We start from the raw sequence: 22,718 nt of genomic DNA on the forward strand, positions 1-22,718 counted from the left end.
GCAAAACCAGTTTCATTGTCAAACAAGTATGTGAACATGAAGATTTGTTCATATTCATAAGAAATATTTTAAAGCAAAGACATTTTAATAATGTGTTTTTGCACTTGATATATTAATGAACTTTAGTATTTTACATTTATATCATTGTTGTATTTGGAAAGCTCACAGAAACTGAGGGCAACAAACTATATTCGGATTTAATATACTGATTTAAGAGAAAACCTCAAAGTATGATCAAGTCAAAGAGTGCATGTTAATTTTGTTTAGTTATTAAGTTCTGAAGAAAATACATAAAACATCCATACATGTACACAGCAAAACATACTTTTCGAAATGTATCTTATATGTATAGTTCTTCTACTGGTATTTCATGCTGAAAATCAAGTTTGTCAATTTAATATGACAGCATTTTTGTCTGAATATTTTATTTATTTTTTGTCATCTCTATTGTGTCGGTGTAGGTGTAGGTGTGACCAAGGCAACTCCGGTTTCAAAAGGAAAATCAGAAGAAGTGTGTAGACGTCAGGATCTAGGGGACATATATATATAAGTTCAGAATCAGCAGCGAAATCAGAAAGATGAAGATGTTCTCGACACTGAGTTTGGTTTTTGTGATCACTCTCCTAACCAAAGGTAAATGCCTTCATCTTCATATCATGTTCTTTATATCATCTGTTATGGCAAAATTAATTAAAAACGAAGGTTTTTTTTATAAGTTTTTTTTTTTCAAGTAGTATTATTTATATTTATTGATGCTGTAACATATGCTATTTTTTTATATGTAAGTTGAGATACACACAAACACTCAAATTATGATTACTCAATTTGTGTTTGAAAATACTTAAATTAATAGAGCCAGTTTCTAAATAATTAGCTTGAATAGATTGTTTTTAATTTTATGGACAATTACAATATGTTATCTTCCAATTTATATCTGGGATTACAAAGATGACTTATTAAGCAGATAAAACAAATCTCACGTGTAGTTACTACTACTGGCTACTCAGTGAAGAGCAGTTGTCTTTTTTTAACATTTAATCTTGTATCATCTCCTCCAGGGTGTGACTGCCAATCTTTTGGTAAATATTTTTTTCCTCACATAATAATACAAGTAACAAAATAACATATTCACCTCTTTCTTGGAGTGTCAGTGTGATGGTCTTTTCCCTGTCTTGTTTGAAGCGTGTGGCAGTGCGCCCCTCAACACTAAGATCGTTGGGGGACAGGATGCGTCTGCTGGCGCTTGGCCGTGGCAGGCCAGCCTTCACCAGGATGGGAGTCATTTCTGCGGTGGATCACTCATTAACAATGAATGGATTCTGACTGCAGCTCACTGCTTTCCAAGGTAACCCACGCAAACATCTTTAATAACATGATTCCTTCTTGATAATTCATGTGATTGTAAATACTTGGTGGTGTCCTCGCATTAGTTCCCCGGACCCTTCGGTCTATACTGTGTACCTGGGTCGACAGAGTCAAGAACTATCCAACCCAAACGAGGTGTCCAGGACCGTCTCTCAAGTCATACTTCATCCAGAATACAACAACCTCCCCTATGACAATGACATGGCTCTGATGCATCTCTCCTCACCTGTGACCTTCACCGATTTCATCCAACCAGTCTGTCTGGCAGCTGAGGGAAGCACATTCAACAGTGACATGATGTGGGTCACAGGATGGGGAACCATTAATTCAGGAGGTAAGAGGCAAGATCAGTTTTTCATGCATGTCAGAAAACGCTTGAGGTCTGATGCTTTTCAGTGAATAGTGAATTTGGGCTTTTGATACATCCATACATACCAGTTTTGACAGTTTCATTAATTGAATACCCAAAGTTTTTCACCTCTTTTTTGCATAAAGCTTGAATTCAGAATATCGTAGTATTATACTGCTCTTACTTTAACTGATAAAATATATATTTAAAAAAAAGCATGTTAATGTAAATGATTCTGCTTCTAAAGATCAGAATATTATGCAAAATGATCGCTGCCTGTTATCTGAGCATTGATAATAAGTTTTTCCTCATTCATTGTTACGCAGTTCCCCTTCCTTCACCTCAAATCCTTCAGGAGGTGGATGTGCCCATGGTTGGAAACACCAAGTGTAACTGCCTTAATGGAGGAATAACAGACAACATGATGTGTGCTGGACCATTGGAAGGTGGAAAAGATTCCTGTCAGGTATTAATAATACATTGCTTGTACCATTTAATGCAATAATATTTTGTCAGTGTATTAATATGTAAATGTTTAATTTACTCTGTGGGTGCACAGGGTGACTCTGGAGGTCCAATGGTCATCAGAGATGGCCCTAAATGGATCCAGGCTGGTGTTGTGAGTTTCGGTCAAGGTTGTGCTCTGCCTAATCTTCCTGGTGTGTATGCCAGAGTGTCCAATTACCAGAACTGGATCACTCAGCATGTGGGAATGAATAATGCGGGCTTCATCCCTTTTACCTCCACTGCGCCTGCTCTGGATGAGACCTGTTCTACAGCAAGTATGTTTCTTAACATCACCATGACAAAGCAAAATGAAAGGATCCATCAATGGTTTTACAGCTTGCTTACACTTCCCCTTTAGCTGCTATTTACATTTACCTCTCCTTCTCTCTCACTTTTCCCTCCAGTGCCAGTGTGTGGAGGTACTGCGGGTTCATGGCCATGGATGGCTAGTGTAACTTATCGCAATAGTCCAATGTGTGTAGGAACTTTGATCTCTGAGCAATTTGTCTTGACCTCTGCTAGCTGCTTTGCCAGGTAATTATTTCAGGAAAACTTCATTTCATATGAAATCTGTTGCCTAAAAACTGATGACTTGCGCACTCACATTCAACATATATTATTTTTCAGATTCATGGGTACGGATGGATGGGAAGTCGTCCTCAATGTCGTCCAACCAGACTGCTCCAGCATGCCAACTGCCACTGATGTGGCAAATGTCTTTTTTGACGATATTTTAGGAAACGGTGTAGCACTCCTGCAATTGTCTCATCCATTTTCTCAAGTTCCCAATTTACCGGTTAACGTGTATGATCTAAACTTTGGCCCTGGTACTCAATGTTCAGTAATTGGTTGGGACTCAAGTGCTGGTACATGTGAGTTCACATAATCATTTATCCAGACTTTCTATGACAATACATTCAATGACATCACAACTTTCTTTTGTTTTTTTCTGATCTACTTTTCTTTCTTCTTTTGCAGATCTACCTTTTCATGAATTGCAGACCACCATTGTAGACTGTGATCCTTCACACACCACACAGATCAACATCTGCACCGAGCAGATGAACCTTCAGCAGGTATTTTCAGAGTCCTTTTTTTTCAGTCCTTTTAGTCTTGTTGTTTGAGTTTTCATACTGAAACAGATTTACTGCTACAGCTACTGTTACTGCATACAATTATAATAATTTTAGAAATCTAGCACTGTATGATGTTTGTAACAGTCTTTCTGGCTCACTCTCATTCAGGAGAATGATGGCAGTCCTCTGCTGTGTAAAGCCTACGACATGTGGGTTCAGGCTGGGATTCTGTCCATTCCCCCTGGCAGTGAGAACAACCCATTCTCCAACAGCACAGTCTTCATCCAGACCTCTCCCTTCACCCACTTCCTGACTAACACTGTCTACAACTTCCCATCTATTCTGGATGGGGCAGAGTCCTTCTCGCCCCTCTCTCTCACTTACATCCTTCTGCTCTCTCTCCCAGCAGTCCTCCAGGCCTTTTTCTGAAGTGGCCATCTGTCACTTCATCACTGAATAAACTAACGTATGCAGTACATTATATGGGGCATTAAAGGGAATTTGCTCTTACATTAGAAATAAAGCTACATAAATCTTTCATTTGAATGAAATAATGAAGGTGGAATCTTAACACTTTGCATATTCCAAATAAAACAAAGTACATAAAAAAAAGTTTTGTTTCTCAATTTCTATAACTCACACTCTCTAGTAAATGAACTCCATTACTCTTGAAATAACTATTTAAATAAATTTGTTAAGAAAAAAAAATCAGTGAATCAGTGTAGTGAAGTTTGTAGTGAAATGATTTTGTTAAGAAATGATTCATTGTTATTTTATTATTAATTCACAGTATATTTGTTAACACTTTTATATTTGGCTCTCATGAATATTAGTAAATCCAAATAAGATATTTTCCAATATTACTGCAAAAAAAATCAGTGCAGTTTTTAATTAAGGACACTGAGAGCAATCAACTACATTTTTATTATTATTATTCATAATAAATCATAAGCATTAAAAATAAAGCTTCTAGTTATAGCTAGAACACAAATGAACCTGCTGTAAAATCTTTAATGCTTTTTTTAAATTAAACATAAGAATAACTTTTATATTGTTAGTAATATTTCAAGATCCTTTATTCCCCGTACTGAAGCAACATTATGTACCTGATTATCCATGTATATTATTTTTTAGATATCATCTGATTATCAAATTTGAAAAAGGCTTTAGAGGAATGTTTATCTGTTCATCTCTCAGTCCTCATTGTATCGCATATCCTACTGAGCATTGATCAGAAAATTAAGCATTTTCATATCAACTTACTAAGACATATTATTGAGAGATGGTGAGTGACAACTGATATTTATATGCATTTAATGTAAGTACCCTGCTATAGTCTGCAATGATCTACACTGCAAGTTCTCAGAATTTCAAGGGGAAGTCGTGGCCTAATGGTTAGAGAGTCGGACTCCCAATTGAAAGGTTGTGAGTTCGAGTCTCGGGCCGGCAGGAATTGTGGGTGGGGAGAGTGCATGTACAGTGCCCTCTCCACCTTCAATACCACGACTTAGGTGCCCTTGAGCAAGGCATTGAACCCCCAACTGCTCCCCGGGCGCCGCAGCATAAATGACTGCCCACTGCTCTGGGTGTGTGCTCACAGTGTGTGTGTGTGTGTTCACTGCTCTGTGTGTGTGCATTTCGGATGGGTTAAATGCAGAGCCCAAATTCTGAGTATGGGTCACCATACTTGGCTGAATGTCACTTCACTCACTCACTCATTTTATTTTTTGACCATATAAATAAAAGCAACTGCACCAATTCACATATTTGTTTTTCTCAGTTTGGGCCTCTTATTAAAACTTTGTGTTTTGTGCTTTGTTCTCCCTCTAGTATGAGCTCCATATTCTCACTCTATGATCCATATAAGTATAAATGACACTCAACAACAACAAAAAACATATTAAAACTTTTAACTCTATATTGTCTTGAAGTATATGACTATTATTTCATATGTCTGGTTGTATATAGTTATATATAGTGCCTTATTGAAAATTCATATGCTGGCAAGTCTTGTAGAGAGTCATAAGACAAGCTTATTTTAGGGGCAGTCGTGGCCTAACGGTTAGAGTGTTGGATTTGTAATCCAAGGGTTGCAAGTTCAAGTCTTGGGCTGGCTGGCATTGTAGGTGGGGGAGTGAATGTACAGTGCTCTAACCACCTCCAATACCACCTTGAGCAAGGCACTGAACCCCCAACTGCTCCCCAGGTGCCGCAGCATAAATGGCTGCCCACTGCTCCGGGTGTGTGTTCACTGCTGTGTGTGCACTTAAAAGCAGAGCACAAATTCTGAGTATGGGTCACCATACTTGGCTGTATGTCACTTTCACTTCACTTTATTTAGCACACTGACGGGAAAAATGCAAAAATTTTACATTTAGGTTGACAGTTTGTCACTTGGATAGTAGACCTACACGTAATTACCCGTTGACAAATGTTCTCATTGTTTATTTCACACGGATATCAGTAATGCATCAAGTCCCCGAAGGGGTAGGTTACTGAACAGTGAATGAGCAAATACTGTGCAGTGCAGTGTGGCGTGCTCTGGTGCAGGAGTCCAGGTGGTGCAGCAAAGTGTCCGTGTGATCGTCAGACACCTGAATCTGAAAGAGAGCCAGAACACACCGTAAGTCTTGCTCTGGAGTCGAAGCTCATCTACCTCTTCTTATGCTCTGCTTAAAAGCTGTCCTGCTGATGGGGACCCGGTGTTGGTGATCACCATGCACACATGCGAGTGCCGTTTCCACCACTGTGGTCATGTAATGTTAACTGTATTAAAGTATTCTTTTCTTAGCCATAATAATAACAGACTTAGCATGCAATTAGCAAAATAAATGAATTGTGCATCTCTCCTCAACCATTAACTTTAATGCATACAGTAAGCCACATATGATCTGCGAGCAAACAGAAACACAAGCCAAACTGTTGAGGAGACAAATGGTGAGAACTTGAATTGCTGAACTTGAGGCCAATGAAGTCAAACCTGTTATTTCATTACTGAAATACTTCTGCTGAGGTGTGCCCAGTAGCAATAACTATATAAAAACATTGCATTTTTCTAATATTTCCAAAGCATGAAGATGAATAAGAGCATTGAGAAGACTGGATTTTGCATAGTGTTGACTCATCACAGATGTGGAATCTAGCAAATTCGATCCCTTTTTCTGCTCTAAACCTTCATGAGATAAACGTGCCCATAGCTGGAAACAGTGAGTGTAAAGGAAAATATACAATAAGGACAATAACTACATTGTTGAAATCCAAAAAAAATAGTTTTCAATATTTCAACAGCTTGTAATGAAACGTAAAAAAAAAAAAAAACGATACCTTCTCTGGCTTCATTATCTGTGAAAGGCTGTAGACAGATTTTTAGGAAAATCCGCAGGAAAATAAAAAGGATGGTACATTTACATATGACTTTAATTGCGTTCAAGTCACTTTGGTCAGAGCAAGATGGAGATGTACCCTTTCTATATAAAATTAGGCTAAAAAATGTTTGTTACCCTGTTTTTGATTTAGGGTTCTTGTTTAGTACTTTGTGCTTCTGTTTCTCTGTTCACGTCTTATATCGTTTTGCTGTCCCTGCTTGCCTTATTTGTTCCCAATGTTAACCCTGTATGCCTCCATGATAATTAATTGACCACACCCCTTTCTCTGTTTCCCAGAATCAGACTGACAGCAGAAAGTCTGGGAACTTTGCCTCAACATCCCTGTGTACATCACAAGTGAGGATCAGCGCCCCTCATTGGCTGCAAGCAGCTTTGACCAACTAAAACCAGCCAACCAGCTTAGCTTTGAAAATCGTGGTGCATCACACACCACAAGATATTATTAAGATTATCTAGTCATAGAGAGCACCTCACGTGATCTCACACAGCAGATCGTTGTTGATATTTAATTTCAGTGATGTTTACATGATGTTCGCTAGCGTGCTAGCAGCTCCCAGCACTTCTCTTTCTCCTTAAGGTTGTGATACGTTTACGTTTTTTTTAAATCCTAAATCTCAAAAATGTTTTTGACATTTTGTTCCCTCTCTGGAGCACCCATAGCATCGCTCGTGAGTACCTGATGCACCCCTGTTCAAAAATTGTTCCATGTTTGATATTAATCAGGGCTGCCCCGATTTGTGTGTGAACAGACGGGAGGTGCAAGATTTGATCGGTGAACGCCTCACATTACCAGATAATCTCAAAGACTATAGAATACCACATCCGAGGCAGTTCACTAATCTGCCATTAGTGTTGATAATAAGTGTTTCTGAAATCAATATATAGCCCATGTAATAGATAATCAGTAACAGACACGTGTGCCAGGATGTCCGTGTGGAGGTCCAATGGTCATCAAACTAGGCTCTGTTTGGATCCAGGCTGATGTTATGGGTTTTGGTTAAATGCTTGTGCCCTGCCTGATTATACTGAGGCCTGTACCATGATGGTGGCTGAACAAACTCAGGGTTACAGGATTAGTTTCAAGTCGACAAAACCAAACCACTGCAATCCAGCTTTGTTGGTCCCGTTATGCTGATCAGCTTTTTTTGTCAACTCAGGCTTTGATCCTGAGTTAGTGGAGCACGTGAACATGAACCTGTGACATCAGTGGTGAACAACTAATCACATGCCTCGAAACAGAGCAAGTGTGAATCACGTCTCGTGCCAGCAGAATCCAAAACTCTTTTGCTAAAGGTTAGGGAATTGAAGAAGATGAGGAATTTAAACACATTTACACAGAAGAAAGGACTCCTCCATAAAAGAGGACAACTCTCTATCAGTACAGTCACAGTCACAGATGAAACTTGTGAAGTTAGTTTGTATAGATGATTTACTGAGTAGAACATGTGAGGTCACATGTAGTCATTTTTAAAGCATTATCTATTGATTATACAGCATATTCGTTTATTACATAGGATCCGTATAAATATACATTTAAAAGCTTTACAGCAACTTGTTCAACTAAAATAGCTTGTCTATAATGGATTAATAATAGGCTAATATAAATCATAGAATAATTGTATTAATCTTATATAAAGTCTTTCTAAGTAATTATCACTAAAGCCCGACCATTTTGTTGTAATAAATTAATTTTTTATTTTTGGTTCTATGAGCTTTTGTTTGGAGGAAAAGAAACTGAGGTAGTGGCTTTTTTGCATTAGACATTTGTCACTGATCAAATCTAATTGGTCCAATTTTAGTTAGAGATCTCTTACCGAGACCATAACCTGCCTTGAAGCAGGTAATCTGTGGAGTATAAATTACTATGGCAATGAATAGCCGCTAAAAGCCAAACCACTTTCATTGGTACCTGAAAAACAAGAATTAGTGCAAACTAAACTGAAATGTACCTGGCTATACCCAGCTAATCCGGCTTCATGGTACAGGCCCCATGGTGTGCCTGGTGAGTTATTCAGCAACAGGGTTAAATTTTTCGGCATATCTAAATGAATAGGACTGGTTTAATCATTTTAACTCCATTTATCCTGTTCATGAGAATGTGAACTGTCCTACTCATGTATGTTTTTTAACATTACAATGACAAAGCAAATTTAATTTCAACTTTACCTGACTGAAGACTCTTCTCACTGTTTCATCGAAGCTTCTGTTTACACTCAAGGTTTGGTCTGGATTCGGGTGTTGGACACATGAAAGCACGGCTCTGTCAACTCTCTTCATTTTCTGTTTGGTTAATGATGAATTGTCAACATTTCTGTCAGAAGATTCTCTTATTTCTCAGCTGGAGGAACAAAGCTGCACTGATTGAGAAGTAATTCTAATTGATCTAAAGTATGAGCTTCTCACACACCTTCACTGTCTTTCTCACTTCTTGCTAGCAACACTGTGTGGACATACAAAGCTGTCTAAAGCATGGGCTCTCAAACTGTTTTGTCCGGTGAATCCTAAACTATTAACTTGAAGAACCCTCAAAGATTTTAAGTTATTATTAGAAGTAATTTAACAACACAGTCCACGTGTGGTTCTTTCATGTGGGTTGAGGGTTACATGACACACTAATGAAAGCAGGAAAATGGCAGTCCTTTGCCATTCGGTCTTTTGTCATCGGATCACATCTTTCATGGCTTCAACCCACGTTCTTCAATCACAAAGTCTTCATCAAAAGCTGTCCCTTCACATCTTTCATGACTCACATTGCTTAAACAATGTTTTATCTATTCTGGCTGGGCCGGTGTCATTCTCACCCTTCATTCTTGCCTTAAGCTGTCTTCTGTCATTTTGTCACTCAATAAAACTGACGAATGTATTCAGGCAATGAATGGATTGCTGATTTTTCAAGAGCACATTATTTAAGCAATTTGCTCTGGCTTTAGAAACGTAGTTATTTCGAGTTTGATAAATGAATTAATAAATTAATGTATACTGACCTTTTTATTAAATTAAAATTTTAATTTAATAAAGTTAATAAAATACTAATTGTACTAACTGTATAAAGTAAATCAAATAATTAGGAGTGGGTCTTAAAATGATTATTATAAATATAAAAATAATCCACAAGTAATCTCCAAACAATCTTAAAGAACAAAAAGCACTTGGTCAGGCTTTTCGTCTCTCATTTCCCCGGGCATATCGATCCAACATTGAACACTAGAGGGCATTGAAACTAAACATTACATGCTGTACGTGAAAACGTCTGTAAACAAACAGATACAAAAATAAAGATAGCTGGTATAGATATAGCCACATATAGCCTAAATTACACAAAGACACTAAGGCTGATGATACACAGGGCAACTTTTTGAGCAATGTTGCCGTCAAAGGGCAAACCGGTAAGACCCAGGGCTGACGACTGATCTAAAGTATCCATATATAAATTTGTTACCCTTTCTTAATGGGAAAGTGCCCAAGAAACATCGCTCAAAATAAATTGCCCGGCAAAATTGCTCAGAAAGTTGAAAGTTGCCCCATGTATCATTAGCCTAAGAAGAATAAGAAGAATCTATTTCCATTGCTTCTAACTTGATATATATATATATATATATATATATATATATATATATATATATATATATATATATATATATAAAATTCAAATAAATCAAATCAATTTCAACTGTTTTATGTAAACGCCAAAATGGTTCATGTTAAGTAATGTACGTTATATTGCAATTATGTCATTTCGCTGCATTTAGTTCGTACATATTCGATGTTATTAATCTCATTCCACTGTCGCAGTGCAGTTCCTCACATAACACAAAAATAATTTATGTCGCTAATTGTTTAACATCGATTTTATCAACATAAATTAGAGTAATTTTTAAATTCGAAGGAGTTTTCAATGTGGATCAAGACCATAGACTGTATGATCAAGTCAGACTAAAGGACTTTGATCAAGTTTGGTCCCTCCAAGTCTCCGTACACGCGAAGGAAGTCGTATCTCTGTTGCTAGGACAACATCGGTCAGCTTCGCTAGAACAATGTGCTCTCCGAAGTAAATATATGGTTTCATTAAATTAAATAAACCTCCCGATAACTGAAAACCCTGGTCATTAAAATTGGGAATGCAGAGACGATGCAATGGTATGTAAGATTGTTTTGTGTTCGTTTGCTATGTTATTGAAATTTAGATTTTTGGACACCAGACGCCGTCTGTAACTGCATCTGTGCGTGTCTAAACAAACTAATGTTACCAGCGTTTTCATTACAACCTAAGTTTGTGCAACACTAATACTAGCTGATACTAAATGCACACACATTAAAATAGGTCTTCTGTCAGAATCTAAGTTATGGCATAAATCTCATCTTTCACTAAACGTACATTACTTGAGCTAGACTTTCTCAGCTCTGTTACTAAATTGTGATCAGAGTGTGATTTGTTCGTGTAGTATTTATTTTATGATTTACTCTGTGATTTCAGATGGGTATTCCCTGTCCCAGCCTTAATACGCTGCTGTACATGCCTAATATTATATATAACAATGTGTTTAGGGCCCATTTGTGATGTGAAGTAAAGTTAATAATGAGAGTATATATTTCATAAGAACATTTCATATTTCATTGGGCTTAAAAACCTACCGAGATGTGAAAAAAAAACTACTAGAACGTTTATTTATGAAAAATAACTTACTAAAAAAAAAATACTTACTAATTAAAAATATGAACCAATGCTCTTTTGTTCCATAAGCTGTACTAATAAGTTAGTGAGCTATAGTGCTGTTTCATGTCCCTGTCAGGCTGTTCCTGTGTGGCCTCTTTCCCTCCCGCTGCCTGCCATCATCATGATCTCTGTGGGGCTCTACATGATTTTCCTTGCGGTGGTGCTGTGGTTTCATCACTGTCTCAAGGTACTTCAGCATCATCACTTCCTCCTTCTGAGGAAATTTTAGAAAACTGGTCTGTGAGCCGAATTGCTGAACATTCTCCTAGAATCAATATCTATAGTTGCTATCCAGAAGCCTGTCTGTCTCAGTAGCTGTCTCAGATGTAGCCTGATTTTTCACAGCTTCCTTGTTCTGAAAGGCAGTTTAAATCTCACTTCTCACTTTTGGGTCATTTTTGCATTGTGTAACAGCTCTCTGACTTTGCAGGCCAAGTGTGATCCTCAGTGTTCAGACTGCTGCGCAGGTTTCTCTCCTTGCGAGTACTGTTTAGTGTGTGCCCAGTCATGTGACTGCCGTGCACCATCTTTGCGATCCTGTCTGGACTATTCCTGCCCTTCCCCTAATGTAAGTCACACGTTGATTGTCTCTTCCTATTTTATTTTAGAATATACTCTGTACGCTTTTTGCCACAATTTTGCAACGTAAGACTTAAGTTTTTGATCCCTTAGTGTGATATACTCTACAATAAGATTTTGTTTGTTAACATCAGTTAATACATAAGTTAACATGAACAATGAGAATAATATTATTATATTTTTTTTTTTACCTTTGTTAATGTAAGTTAATAAAAATACACTCTGTACAAAAATACACCCACTTGAGATCAAGTTCACATCAGTGCATTTATGTAAATAGATAAAAGTGCTGATTTATATAATAACATTAACATTAACTGAAATGAATAAATGCTGTAGAAGTGTTTAGTTCATGTTAACCATTCATGTCACCATTGCCCAATGTTGAGAAAAGTTACTTTTAAAAGTAATGCATTACAATATTATGTTACTCCATAAAAGTATCTTATTGTGTTAGTTATGTTTTATGGAAAGTAATGCATTACATTACTATTGCGTTACTTTTTGCCACATGGGTTGGACTTGCTTATAAGCTTTTGTTTTTATATAAATTTGTATATAAAACAGAAACCTCAAAATTATGTTTTTGGCAACTGTAAGGGCCTTTTTACACCCAAAATGAAATGAATAACCCTCAGGCTAAAGGAAATGCCTCTGGTCTGTGATTTCTCTCAACACAGGGACAGGAGAATAAATGTCAGTGAATAAATGGGAAAACAAAGTAACTTGTGTTACTTATTTTAAAAAGCAACTCATATTGGTATTTTGTTGTAAATTTAAAAGTAATGCATTACTTTACTAGTTACTTAAAAGGTCATCTGATTACATAAAATGTGTTACTTGTTATGTGTTACCCCCAAGACTCCCTTTGTAACTAATCTTAACATTATGATGGTATTATCAAATAACTTCAGTATAAAAGAATTAAGTGTTAAGTGTTTAAGTGTTATTTTTTTAATTAAGTGTTTTTGTTTATTCTAAATAATCAACAGTTCCTGCCTATAAATGTGACTAGAACTGGTGTAACTTGTTTTTCTTGATCTTGTTTAATGTAGTGTGCGATGTGGGACTGTGCCTGTACCTGTCAGCCTCCAGAGTGTGACTCCATCAACTGCTTCTGCTTTGAAATCAAGTTTAAGTAGATGACAAAGATCCTCCTCATTTTAAAAGATGCCTTAGAAGCTCCAAGTGACACTTCCGTATGTCTTAAGCTCGAGAGAAATGGTGATTCAGTCTTCGGCTGTTCTGTAAAGTTTGCATAATTTCTGAAACATTACCGCATCCTTCCTATTGATAATCATTGATTTAACTAAAATGAAGATTAAGATATGCATCTATTGGGAATATACAGTGCATTGTTTAATTGAATCATTTATGACTATTTTTCTTATGCTTATATTATTAAAGCACAATACATACTATTGTAGTGAAATGGTTGTCGGACAAGTTTCGTTCGTATCAGGATGAATGAGATCATTCATACCAGGTTTCCAAACATCTGTAATTCCTGAAGTACACAAGCATTACAGAATAACAGAAGACTGAGGGGAAAGTAAAGGTTTTATTTTTATGAATTTGTAGCATATGTCTTTAAGAAGTGCCAAGAACTATTAAAACATTACGTTTAGCCGTTTACATTTTAAGCACAAAAAGTCCTATTAACTTATTGCGACTTTTTACATTTATGTACTAGCCAGTGTGTTTCTCTTTGGCATCATTGTGTTTGATGGACATTTGTGCTTCATACAAAGGGAAGTTAAGAATCTATAAACCATATGTGCTGTTCAGTGTATCTCATTTTGACACAGATGTCTTTGAAATGTCTGGACTATATGCTCACCTATATTTTTATGAGATGACATAAAGTTCTGACTGACCAATTTTATATGAAAGTTTTGGTTAGATTTCTTTTGTGATATACTATAATACAGTAAAAAACTGTAACAAAAGGTAATTCCTATTTTTACTGATCTAATTGTTTACAGGGCACCATCTTATTTGTTACATAAGATATATGATCTAACTAAGTGTGTGTGTATTGTATTATGTGAAATGTGATACAGTCATGTATGTGACCATATTTAGAATGCTTGCTGCAAATACACTATGGCTTACAAAGTAAACCTGCTGTGACCTGCTTTTTTATGAGGCTTTGTATACAGTAGAATTAATATATATCAAGCATTGGTAGTGAGTTATTAAAACATTCACTCTACATTCTTTGTTGCATTGTCCTGGGTTTTCTGCTTTCTTTATGAAACATGCGATTAAAAAAATTATTTCAATTTATTTGTTGGAAGTTTCTGCTCTACAGGCTTTCTATTTTCATGTACACTGTAAAAATGATTGTGATATTAAGAGTAAAGAGTAAAAACAAAAAAAAATCCTACAGTAAAAACCTGTTAACTGTATGTTTCCATACTATATTCAGTGAATAAATGTAATTACTTTTAATTTAATTTTACAGTAAAATACTATTACAAATACGGTTTTTGGAAGTGAAAAAGAAAAAGTAATTGTGTAATTTACAGTGACAAACCATAAATGAACAAAAAACTTTTTTTTTAAATAACATTCTTCTTAGTTTTTTTTTTCTTATCAGTTGTGTACATTAGGGTTTAATTTGACATCTAATGTTGTTAAATAAGTGTTTATTGCATTGTTTCAGTATCATGTGTCACCGTGATGGGGTTTAGTGTTTATGTGAATGACACTGTGACCTTCTATATATATGTATTGCCCTTCTCAGCTCATAGAAAAGCTGTTTGTGATGAGTTTTAGTTCATCATGTGACTTTCTAATCCCCTTCAGTTTTTGGTGGTTATCCGTGCATTACAATGTTTCAAAACAGATATTAACACTTCAATATCTTGGTTTATTAACATTGCATCAGTTAATGAAATCCGGTATTTTATTGTGAATTTAAGTTAAGTCTGTAAAACCTAAAATGTTGCTACAATTTTTTCATGGCGAGGTTCTGGGAACCATAGGTGCGGGTATTTTATTTTTTACAGTGTAGCTCTTGCTGATTACAGCGATTAAGTAGAGAAGATTTTTGAGAGATGAAAGGTCATGACAGAAGATCTCATGACAGTAGAGCTCTTTTCTGAAGACAGTATTCTCATAGATAGAGGAGGTAACATCATAGAACACCATGCAGAAGTTTCATTCAGATTATTATAGTCATCTGAAGACCCCCAGCCCCGCTTTGCATCATTTAACAGGGATTGCATTAATGCATGCTGTAATTCATGCATCATATACCATGTGTGTGCCACTCTCAGCCTTTCTCTTTAACCTTTCTTTGCTGCATGCCAGTGTGCATGAATGTCACATCGCCCTTCTCCGGTTGCATCGTGGGTTTGCCTGCTACTAAGATTAGCCAAACCCACGTAATGTCAAAGGTCATTTCGTCTGAATAAATACAGGTCATCTGGAAATAGACGGATGTCACAGACTATCCAGACCTCCTCTGCCTTCATTTGGGGAGTATCTCTTGATCACTTCATCCAAAAACACGGTAAAAATGTGCATGCTCTTTTCTTTATTCTGTATTACAAAATGTAAATTGCAGAAATACAGTACCTGTGTACTATATTATAAGATTATTTTATTTTGTAGGCTTTACCTCTTTTTTTTAAAGCCATTTGCAAGTTATTTTCTACTGTTCCACGATTTTGTTTTTATTTCAAATATCAATATCAAAATCAATATTATTATTTATACCACCACCACTACTACTAATAAATATAATTGTTTTAATAAGAATATACAATAATAATTAGTTGTTTAAAAAAATGCATTCATAATTTAGCCAGTGATTAAAGTATTTCATCAGTAAAACATTATTAATTCTCTAAATAATGTACTTAAGCTTATAATACAAAATACCATTCAACAATGTATTTATTTATTTATTTATCGTGAATTATGTTTAACCAGCTTTACTGACTTTGTTTGGCATTCAACATCCAAAAGAGCCTTTTTAGGACCCTTTTCACAACACACAACCTGCTGTATAATGTTCAGCTGGACCACTGGCTTTCATCCATCAAACTGTCTATATTTAATTTGGCCTTTGGTTGAGCGGAGGGTGTTAGAGATTTGTTACTGGAATGTTAAGAGCCTCTTGTTGAGGTGTTCTTCACTGTCCAGTAGACAGAGAAGCAATATAATATAACATCAGATTTAATTTTATTAAAGGAAAACAATCATTAGTGTTAGTTTATAGCCTGTTAGATATACTCCTAAACTCTCTGAAATAATAGCACACGTACGACAAGGTCATAATGTATTCGCTTCAGTGGAGCACATCAAAACGTCACAGCCAGCTTTATTTCCTGCATGTGAAATCTGTCACGTATCAAGAACATTTACCCCGCCTCTGATTGTAATAAAACCTGCACAGCAGCCAATCACCGTCTCTTCGCCTTGTCAATCAAAACAAGACTCGCGTGCTGATTGGTCCAGCTATCCTCCTGTCAAATGTCTTGATAATTTCCTTCCTATATTGCGTTCTAACTCAGAAGAACGTGGTTTATGCGGAAAGTGTGATTCGGAAACAGTCGCACCCTTAACGTCCACTTAGTAGGTGAGTTTTTTTCTTCATATAAAACGCCGACATCCAAGTAAAATCAAACATATCTGAACGATGCTAGTTCCTCGCTAGTCTCTTTTTCTGTTGTCATGCAAAGTTAACAGTTACGTGAGCCGCACAAGGTCATGCGTGTTTGTATCTCAAGGACACGTTGCATCAAAACCCGTCGAGAAGAAGCTAACAAAAAGTGGTTAGAAGAAAGAAAAATCAATGCTTTTAGTAAGCTTTACGATTTAAGTACACACCCATATCTGAACTCTTGCTCAGACTCGTTGGTGTTGATTTAACAGTCACCTGATTCATTACTTGGTCTTAGGCGTATGTTTTTGTAATGTGTTTGTACTGGTGCTCTGAACGATTTAATCTCAGAGGTCATATTAATGTGTATTTGTGTCCCACACCTTCCTCCACAGAGTCAAGATGCCTCACGCTTACCCATTCCTCTCCACAGAGCAGAAGAAGGAGCTGAGCGACATTGCTCAGAGGATTGTTTCTCCTGGCAAAGGCATTCTGGCTGCGGATGAGTCTACAGGTAATTAAACCATTCCGTTTGTGCTTGTTAGTAACCCACTCATTTGCTCTTCTAATCTTTCGTCTCGTCTCTTTGTTCTTGTGCAGGTAGCGTGGCCAAGCGGTTCCAGAGCATCAATGCTGAGAACACAGAGGAGAACAGGAGACTGTACCGCCAGCTTCTGTTCACCGCAGACGACCGCGTCAAGCCCTGCATCGGCGGCGTCATCCTCTTCCACGAGACCCTCTACCAGAAGACCGATGATGGCAAACTCTTCTCCCAGCTCCTGAAGGAGAGGGGCATGGTGGTTGGCATCAAAGTGGACAAGGGTGTGGTTCCCCTGGCTGGCACCAATGGAGAGACCACCACACAAGGTGAGAATCCCATCACTGTCTTTAAAATAGATTATCAGCTAGTATAATTGCACATGGTATTTTATAACCTTTCATATCCACTTAAATGCTGGAATTAGATGGACTTTGTCCAGAACTGAATGGTCACAGTCACTCTCTTATGACTCATTAAATGCTAATTCGCAGGTCTGGATGGGCTGTACGAGCGCTGCGCTCAGTACAAGAAAGACGGGGCAGACTTTGCTAAATGGAGGTGTGTGCTGAAGATCACCCCCACAACCCCCTCAAGACTGGCCATCATTGAGAACGCCAATGTGCTCGCCCGTTACGCTAGCATCTGCCAGATGGTGAGACACTTACAGCTACTGTATATCCATGTGGTGTTTTTATTTAAAAACATTTATTAATGTTTTTATTCTGCATAGAGGCATTCAATTGATCAAAAGTGGGGATAAAGATATTTATAATATGGCTATTTCTTTTTTTTTTTTTTTTTTATAAATTACTGTTCTTTTGAAATTTCTGAAAAAAAGGACCGTTTCCATAAAGATATTAGTCATCACAACTGCTTTCAACACTGATAATAAGAAATGTTTCTTGAGCAGCAGCATATTAGGTCACACTTTATTTTATGGTCCAATTCTCACTATTAACAAACCATTAACTATGATTTTGCAGTTAGTAAAGTAGTTGATAAGTTTAGGTTTGGGGTAGGACTAGGAATGTATAATATGGTCATGCAGAATAAGTGATTTATTAGTACTAATAAACAACCTATATGTTAATAATACACATGCTAATAAGCAACTAGGTAATAGTGAGAATTGGCCATTAAAATAAAGTGTTACCGCATATTAGAATAATTTCCGAAGGATCATGTGACACTGAAGACTGCATGATAAACATGAGACTTCTGTCAAAAACATAAAAAAAATAGTTCCCACCCCACAACTTTCAATTGTATCAAATATTAAAATAATTCATGATTATTATATGAATTTGTAATAAAAATAAGTTCAGATCATTTCATCGTCACTGTTCTCCTCAGCATGGCATTGTGCCCATCGTGGAGCCTGAGATTCTTCCTGATGGTGACCATGACCTGAAGAGGTGCCAGTATGTGACTGAGAAGGTTCTGGCTGCTGTGTACAAGGCCCTGTCAGACCACCATGTCTACTTGGAGGGTACTCTGCTCAAACCCAACATGGTGACCGCCGGGCATTCGTGTTCCCAGAAGTACACCCCTCAGGAGGTCGCAATGGCTACAGTCTCAGCTCTTCGCCGCACTGTTCCTCCCGCTGTGCCTGGTTAGTAAAGCTACCACAGTTACTCACTCGTTCATGACCGAAGCGTTATCTTATCACAGTCCTGCTTTGTAAATTCTTAAGCATATAATCATCATGGTGCAGTATCCTAACCTCACACCACACCCCTTTCCCTGATGTAGGTATCACCTTCCTGTCTGGAGGCCAGAGTGAGGAGGAGGCCTCACTCAACCTGAACGCCATCAACCAGTGTCCCCTGCAGAAGCCCTGGGCCCTGACCTTCTCCTACGGTCGTGCCCTGCAGGCCTCCGCCCTCAAAGCCTGGGGTGGCAAGAAGGAGAACGGCAAGGCCTGCCAGGAGGAGTTCATAAAGAGAGCTCTCGTAAGTTTTATTACCTTGAGATCATCTATTGGAGACTGATCTGGTTATATGCAATTTTGTAAAAAAAAAACAAAAAAAAAAAACTGCCATTTTGTTTCCAAAAAGAAAAATTTTATTTTTCTTTTTGGAAATAAAATGGCAGCTTATTTTTTTTTATTTTTTTTTTTATTGCTTTTTTTTCTATTGACTTGTGTATAATTAATTTTAGAATTATAATTAATGTTCTTTTCATTATTTATTATAAATGGTGTATGTATAAATATGTATTTTTAATTTGCCATGTCCGTGTATATTATACAGTATTTTTTATTATCTCATGTAAACGTAGTTTTTCTTTTTTTTTTTTTTTTTTTGCTTTTTGCTTATTACATGAGATTCTTGATTGTACGACATTAAGTAATTTGTTCAACAGGATTAGCATTTCATATGTGAAAGTTTTAAACCAACTGTTGTTGTGTTTCTGTCTCAGAACAACAGCAAGGCCTGTGTTGGGAAGTACGTGTCCGCAGGAGATAAGGGTGCTGCTGCTGGAGAGTCTCTCTTTGTGGCCAACCATGCCTACTAATCACCAGGAAGCCTTTTCCATTTCAATCCTCCTCATATTCCTGAAGAATCAATGAACCCCGACGCATCTATACTCTGAACTCATCATTTGACCCATTCCCTTTTTCTTTCTAGTACTTGTTACTTTTCTTGTGTGAAACCAAAACTATGAAACTAAGATGTCATACTTAAAAAGAGTAATGGTAATATAATAACAATGTTTTTGCCCTAATCTCCTCCCTCTTTCTTCTTTTAATAGCACTCCGATGTATTGTAATGTTTACCTCTGTAGGGAAACGTTGCTCTTGTACTTGCAGTACTTATAATGACTGTATTTGACTTGCACAAAGCACATATACCTTTCAGTGGTATATTATTATTGTTGTTACTGTTTAATATGATACACGCTGAAAAAAAACTAAACATTAAAGTATCTTTCATTGCTAACCGGATTTGTTTCTTTCATGCTGTTATCCAGACATCACATCATTGTGAGGTTTTGTGTCTGTGTCTGTTAGAACATTTCTCTGAATATTTGTCTGTTCATCTTATGAACCTTGTGAACAAACTCGGATGCAAGAATTTCAACTTATAGGATGATTATCATCCTAAGAAGAATCTGCTGCTTTGCCATTTCAATTGCAAGGTTATTATCAGTAAGCTGTTTTGTGATTGTGACAAGGATGCTTTATAAACTCTGCTTTCTGAAATATTGAAATATCTATACATATTGTTTCAAATAAACAATGGTTCAGGGCTAATATTAAACTGGCCAAAGCGAGATTTCAGCCAATGAGACATTACACATTACATTACACAGGTTTAAACCTTTCACACTTTCTCAACACCCTGTAGACTGACATTCTACATCTAGTATTTTTGTAATGTTTTTTGGCTCATTTTATTGGCAGCTGGCAGTAGATGTATGGTCCGAGTTCATGACGAGAGGCTCATAGTGGTTTCAGAAGTGATGCATTACTTGCAGAAGCCTTTATGTCAGTGTAATGCGTTCGTGATGGGCAAATGAAGCCTCATGAAGAACATTTCATGAAAAAATTCAAAGCTTCACGAGTGTAGAATCGATCAATCGAACAATCTTTTATTACAGACTGCAGGTCCAAATTAAAAAAACAAACATAAACAAAAAACAAGACAATAGGACAGCAAATACAACCCACAGCATCTACCACACACAATAAAAAGTACAAAAATGCAACCATACCAATGTATCCACAGCTTTGACTGATACCGTGTAGAACCCTTATATTTGATAGATCTTCAATTTCATTTTTCGAATCATTTATCCGGAAGATAGATCTATACATAAGATTTCATAACAGTGTTTTAAAAGTGATTACTCTAGCACTCACAAACATTGCACTTGCATTATACCATCTAGGTCTCTTAAGTAAAATTCTCATTGCATCATTATAATCTTCCTGCAGCTTCTGTAAGCTAGATGTTCTATAGTTGAACCACAGATAAGCAGTATAAAGTGTTGTACAATATGCTTTAAAAAGTGACACCTTCACCTCATCTTAACAGAAACTAAACTTACGTAAAAGTATATTCGCCTGCATATACATCATAAGGCATTGTACATCACAGACACAGTAAGACTCTTATTAGACAACTTGAAGACTGGAAATTATATATATACTTTTATCCTCCTCAGTTCTGCAAATCATAACCACACTCTTATCAGGATTATATAAGATATCATGTTCAAGAACATAATCAGAACACATATTTAAAAGCTGTTTCTTAAAGAAGTCTTCTCCTTAAATTAGTCTCTTAAATGTAAGAAAATGTGTAAGAAAATGTGATTGCATGAACTGAAACGAAAACATAATTCAGTGTTATTCAATAAAATGCATTACATTTAGAGCAAATCTGACTTCTGTAAAAAGATTATTAGATGATTTGTAGTCTGTGATTAACATGAATATAAGATTTTATAAATTGAAAACAGTTACTGAGAAACAAAAAATGCAATAATGTGGTGTAGGCCTATGGCATGTGTTGCATCTTCTCAGCATATTTCACAGCCACCTAATTAAAAAAGCAAAGAAATAACAATTATCATGTGCATAGAACTTATATCACTCCAGCTATGAATCCTGAACAAATATGCAAAGTTTGGGAAGCTAAAAGAAGGCTAAGTTACAAAGAAACCTTAAATCCGTCTTTGCAGCGAGTCCCAGCATGCACAAATCCTCCTTGTCCCAGCTTGTAGTCAATTTCATAACGCCAACAGATGTGCCCTAACTAAAGAAACTGTAGTTAGCATAAAAATACGTCACTAAAATGTATATATTATGTTAAGACAATAGATCAGAACTATGCACATTATTATCGTTGCACATCTGTAATATGTGTATATTACATTTTATTTGTAAAATTTGAGACTTATGCATCAATTAAAAATGTTAACATGTTAAAATCACAATTGATTAGTTGTTTGCAGTTGTTGTATATTATTTTAATGGATTTGCAGACTCAGACTAGACAATTTTACTAGTCAGAAGGGCATTAATATATTTACCTGAACTTCAGCTAGCCTAGGTTTATTAAAAATGCACATTTAAATTTTACTGTCAGATGGACAGAAAACTTTGATACGAATATTTTTCTATTAATCTTAATAGTTTGCATTTAGCATTTCTGAATACTGGCCAGCAGATGGAGACAATGATGTTGATGATAGAAATTGGCAGAAGTGTTTTGTTAGGTGTCTTGTGTGTTCACTAATGGGCTTAACAATTACACTGCTAAAAAATGTCCACATGGTGCAAATATTCTTATTACTATGAATATTCTTATTACTATAATATATTCTATATGAATGTTATTTGGCATTATGAATAGTAGGGTAAACATCTATGGTGGTGAATGGGAGTTTACAGCAAAAATGATTTTTGAACTCCCATTTGCTCCAACAGCAAAACAAAAACATTCATGATAGCTTTCCACAATTTTCCAAAGGACTTTACTGTCACTCTCTCAGATTTTGTATTAGAAACACCCTTGCTAAAAACTGTGGGTTACTCCTGTGACTTTTTTGTGCTGATGTTTTCTCTGTTTCAATGAT

The 22,718-nt window shown here is 36.4% G+C and overlaps 3 protein-coding genes across 4 annotated transcripts; all 3 read left to right on the forward strand.

Annotated features, from left to right (window-relative positions):
* Window positions 1–511: 511 nt before the first annotated feature.
* zgc:165423 (uncharacterized protein LOC100101646 homolog) lies at window positions 512–3,999 on the forward strand. Its single transcript, XM_059558178.1, has 10 exons — window positions 512–633; window positions 1,059–1,079; window positions 1,183–1,345; window positions 1,431–1,699; window positions 2,041–2,180; window positions 2,274–2,496; window positions 2,626–2,755; window positions 2,849–3,093; window positions 3,200–3,297; window positions 3,466–3,999. The coding sequence occupies exons 1-10, from the start codon at window positions 579–581 to the stop codon at window positions 3,724–3,726; spliced, it is 1,605 nt and encodes a 534-aa protein (XP_059414161.1). The 5' UTR covers window positions 512–578; the 3' UTR covers window positions 3,727–3,999.
* A 6,643-nt stretch (window positions 4,000–10,642) lies between these two features.
* si:ch211-198p11.6 (uncharacterized) lies at window positions 10,643–13,372 on the forward strand. The gene is made up of 4 exons (XM_059530579.1): window positions 10,643–10,820; window positions 11,474–11,584; window positions 11,828–11,965; window positions 13,032–13,372. The coding sequence occupies exons 1-4, from the start codon at window positions 10,818–10,820 to the stop codon at window positions 13,116–13,118; spliced, it is 339 nt and encodes a 112-aa protein (XP_059386562.1). The 5' UTR covers window positions 10,643–10,817; the 3' UTR covers window positions 13,119–13,372.
* Window positions 13,373–15,346: 1,974 nt separating this feature from the next.
* LOC132149187 (fructose-bisphosphate aldolase A-like) lies at window positions 15,347–20,074 on the forward strand. Of its 2 annotated transcripts, none has more exons than XM_059558191.1 (7): window positions 15,347–15,496; window positions 16,987–17,105; window positions 17,192–17,458; window positions 17,624–17,784; window positions 18,486–18,744; window positions 18,885–19,084; window positions 19,554–20,074. In XM_059558191.1, the coding sequence occupies exons 2-7, from the start codon at window positions 16,994–16,996 to the stop codon at window positions 19,647–19,649; spliced, it is 1,095 nt and encodes a 364-aa protein (XP_059414174.1). In that variant the 5' UTR covers window positions 15,347–15,496; window positions 16,987–16,993; the 3' UTR covers window positions 19,650–20,074. The 2 variants fall into 2 exon arrangements, with proteins under 2 accessions (XP_059414174.1, XP_059414183.1); XM_059558200.1 differs by lacking the exon at window positions 15,347–15,496 and adding an exon at window positions 16,415–16,567.
* Window positions 20,075–22,718: the final 2,644 nt, after the last annotated feature.

The sequence above is a fragment of the Carassius carassius genome, chromosome 1 (genome assembly GCF_963082965.1).
Source record: "Carassius carassius chromosome 1, fCarCar2.1, whole genome shotgun sequence".
Classification (NCBI taxonomy): domain Eukaryota; kingdom Metazoa; phylum Chordata; class Actinopteri; order Cypriniformes; family Cyprinidae; genus Carassius; species Carassius carassius.

Bases quoted from the DNA above. Each gene is read 5' to 3' on its own strand.
- zgc:165423 (XM_059558178.1), top strand. From the start codon at position 579: ATGAAGATGTTCTCGACACTGAGTTTGGTTTTTGTGATCACTCTCCTA. The intron at 2,756-2,848 runs GTAATTATTTCA...ATTATTTTTCAG, and splicing joins TCTGCTAGCTGCTTTGCCAG to ATTCATGGGTACGGATGGAT. The intron at 3,298-3,465 runs GTATTTTCAGAG...ACTCTCATTCAG, and splicing joins AGCAGATGAACCTTCAGCAG to GAGAATGATGGCAGTCCTCT.
- si:ch211-198p11.6 (XM_059530579.1), top strand. The intron at 11,585-11,827 runs GTACTTCAGCAT...CTGACTTTGCAG, and splicing joins GGTTTCATCACTGTCTCAAG to GCCAAGTGTGATCCTCAGTG. The intron at 11,966-13,031 runs GTAAGTCACACG...TGTTTAATGTAG, and splicing joins ATTCCTGCCCTTCCCCTAAT to TGTGCGATGTGGGACTGTGC.
- LOC132149187 (XM_059558191.1), top strand. From the start codon at position 16,994: ATGCCTCACGCTTACCCATTCCTCTCCACAGAGCAGAAGAAGGAGCTG. The intron at 17,106-17,191 runs GTAATTAAACCA...GTTCTTGTGCAG, and splicing joins GGCTGCGGATGAGTCTACAG to GTAGCGTGGCCAAGCGGTTC. The intron at 17,459-17,623 runs GTGAGAATCCCA...GCTAATTCGCAG, and splicing joins TGGAGAGACCACCACACAAG to GTCTGGATGGGCTGTACGAG.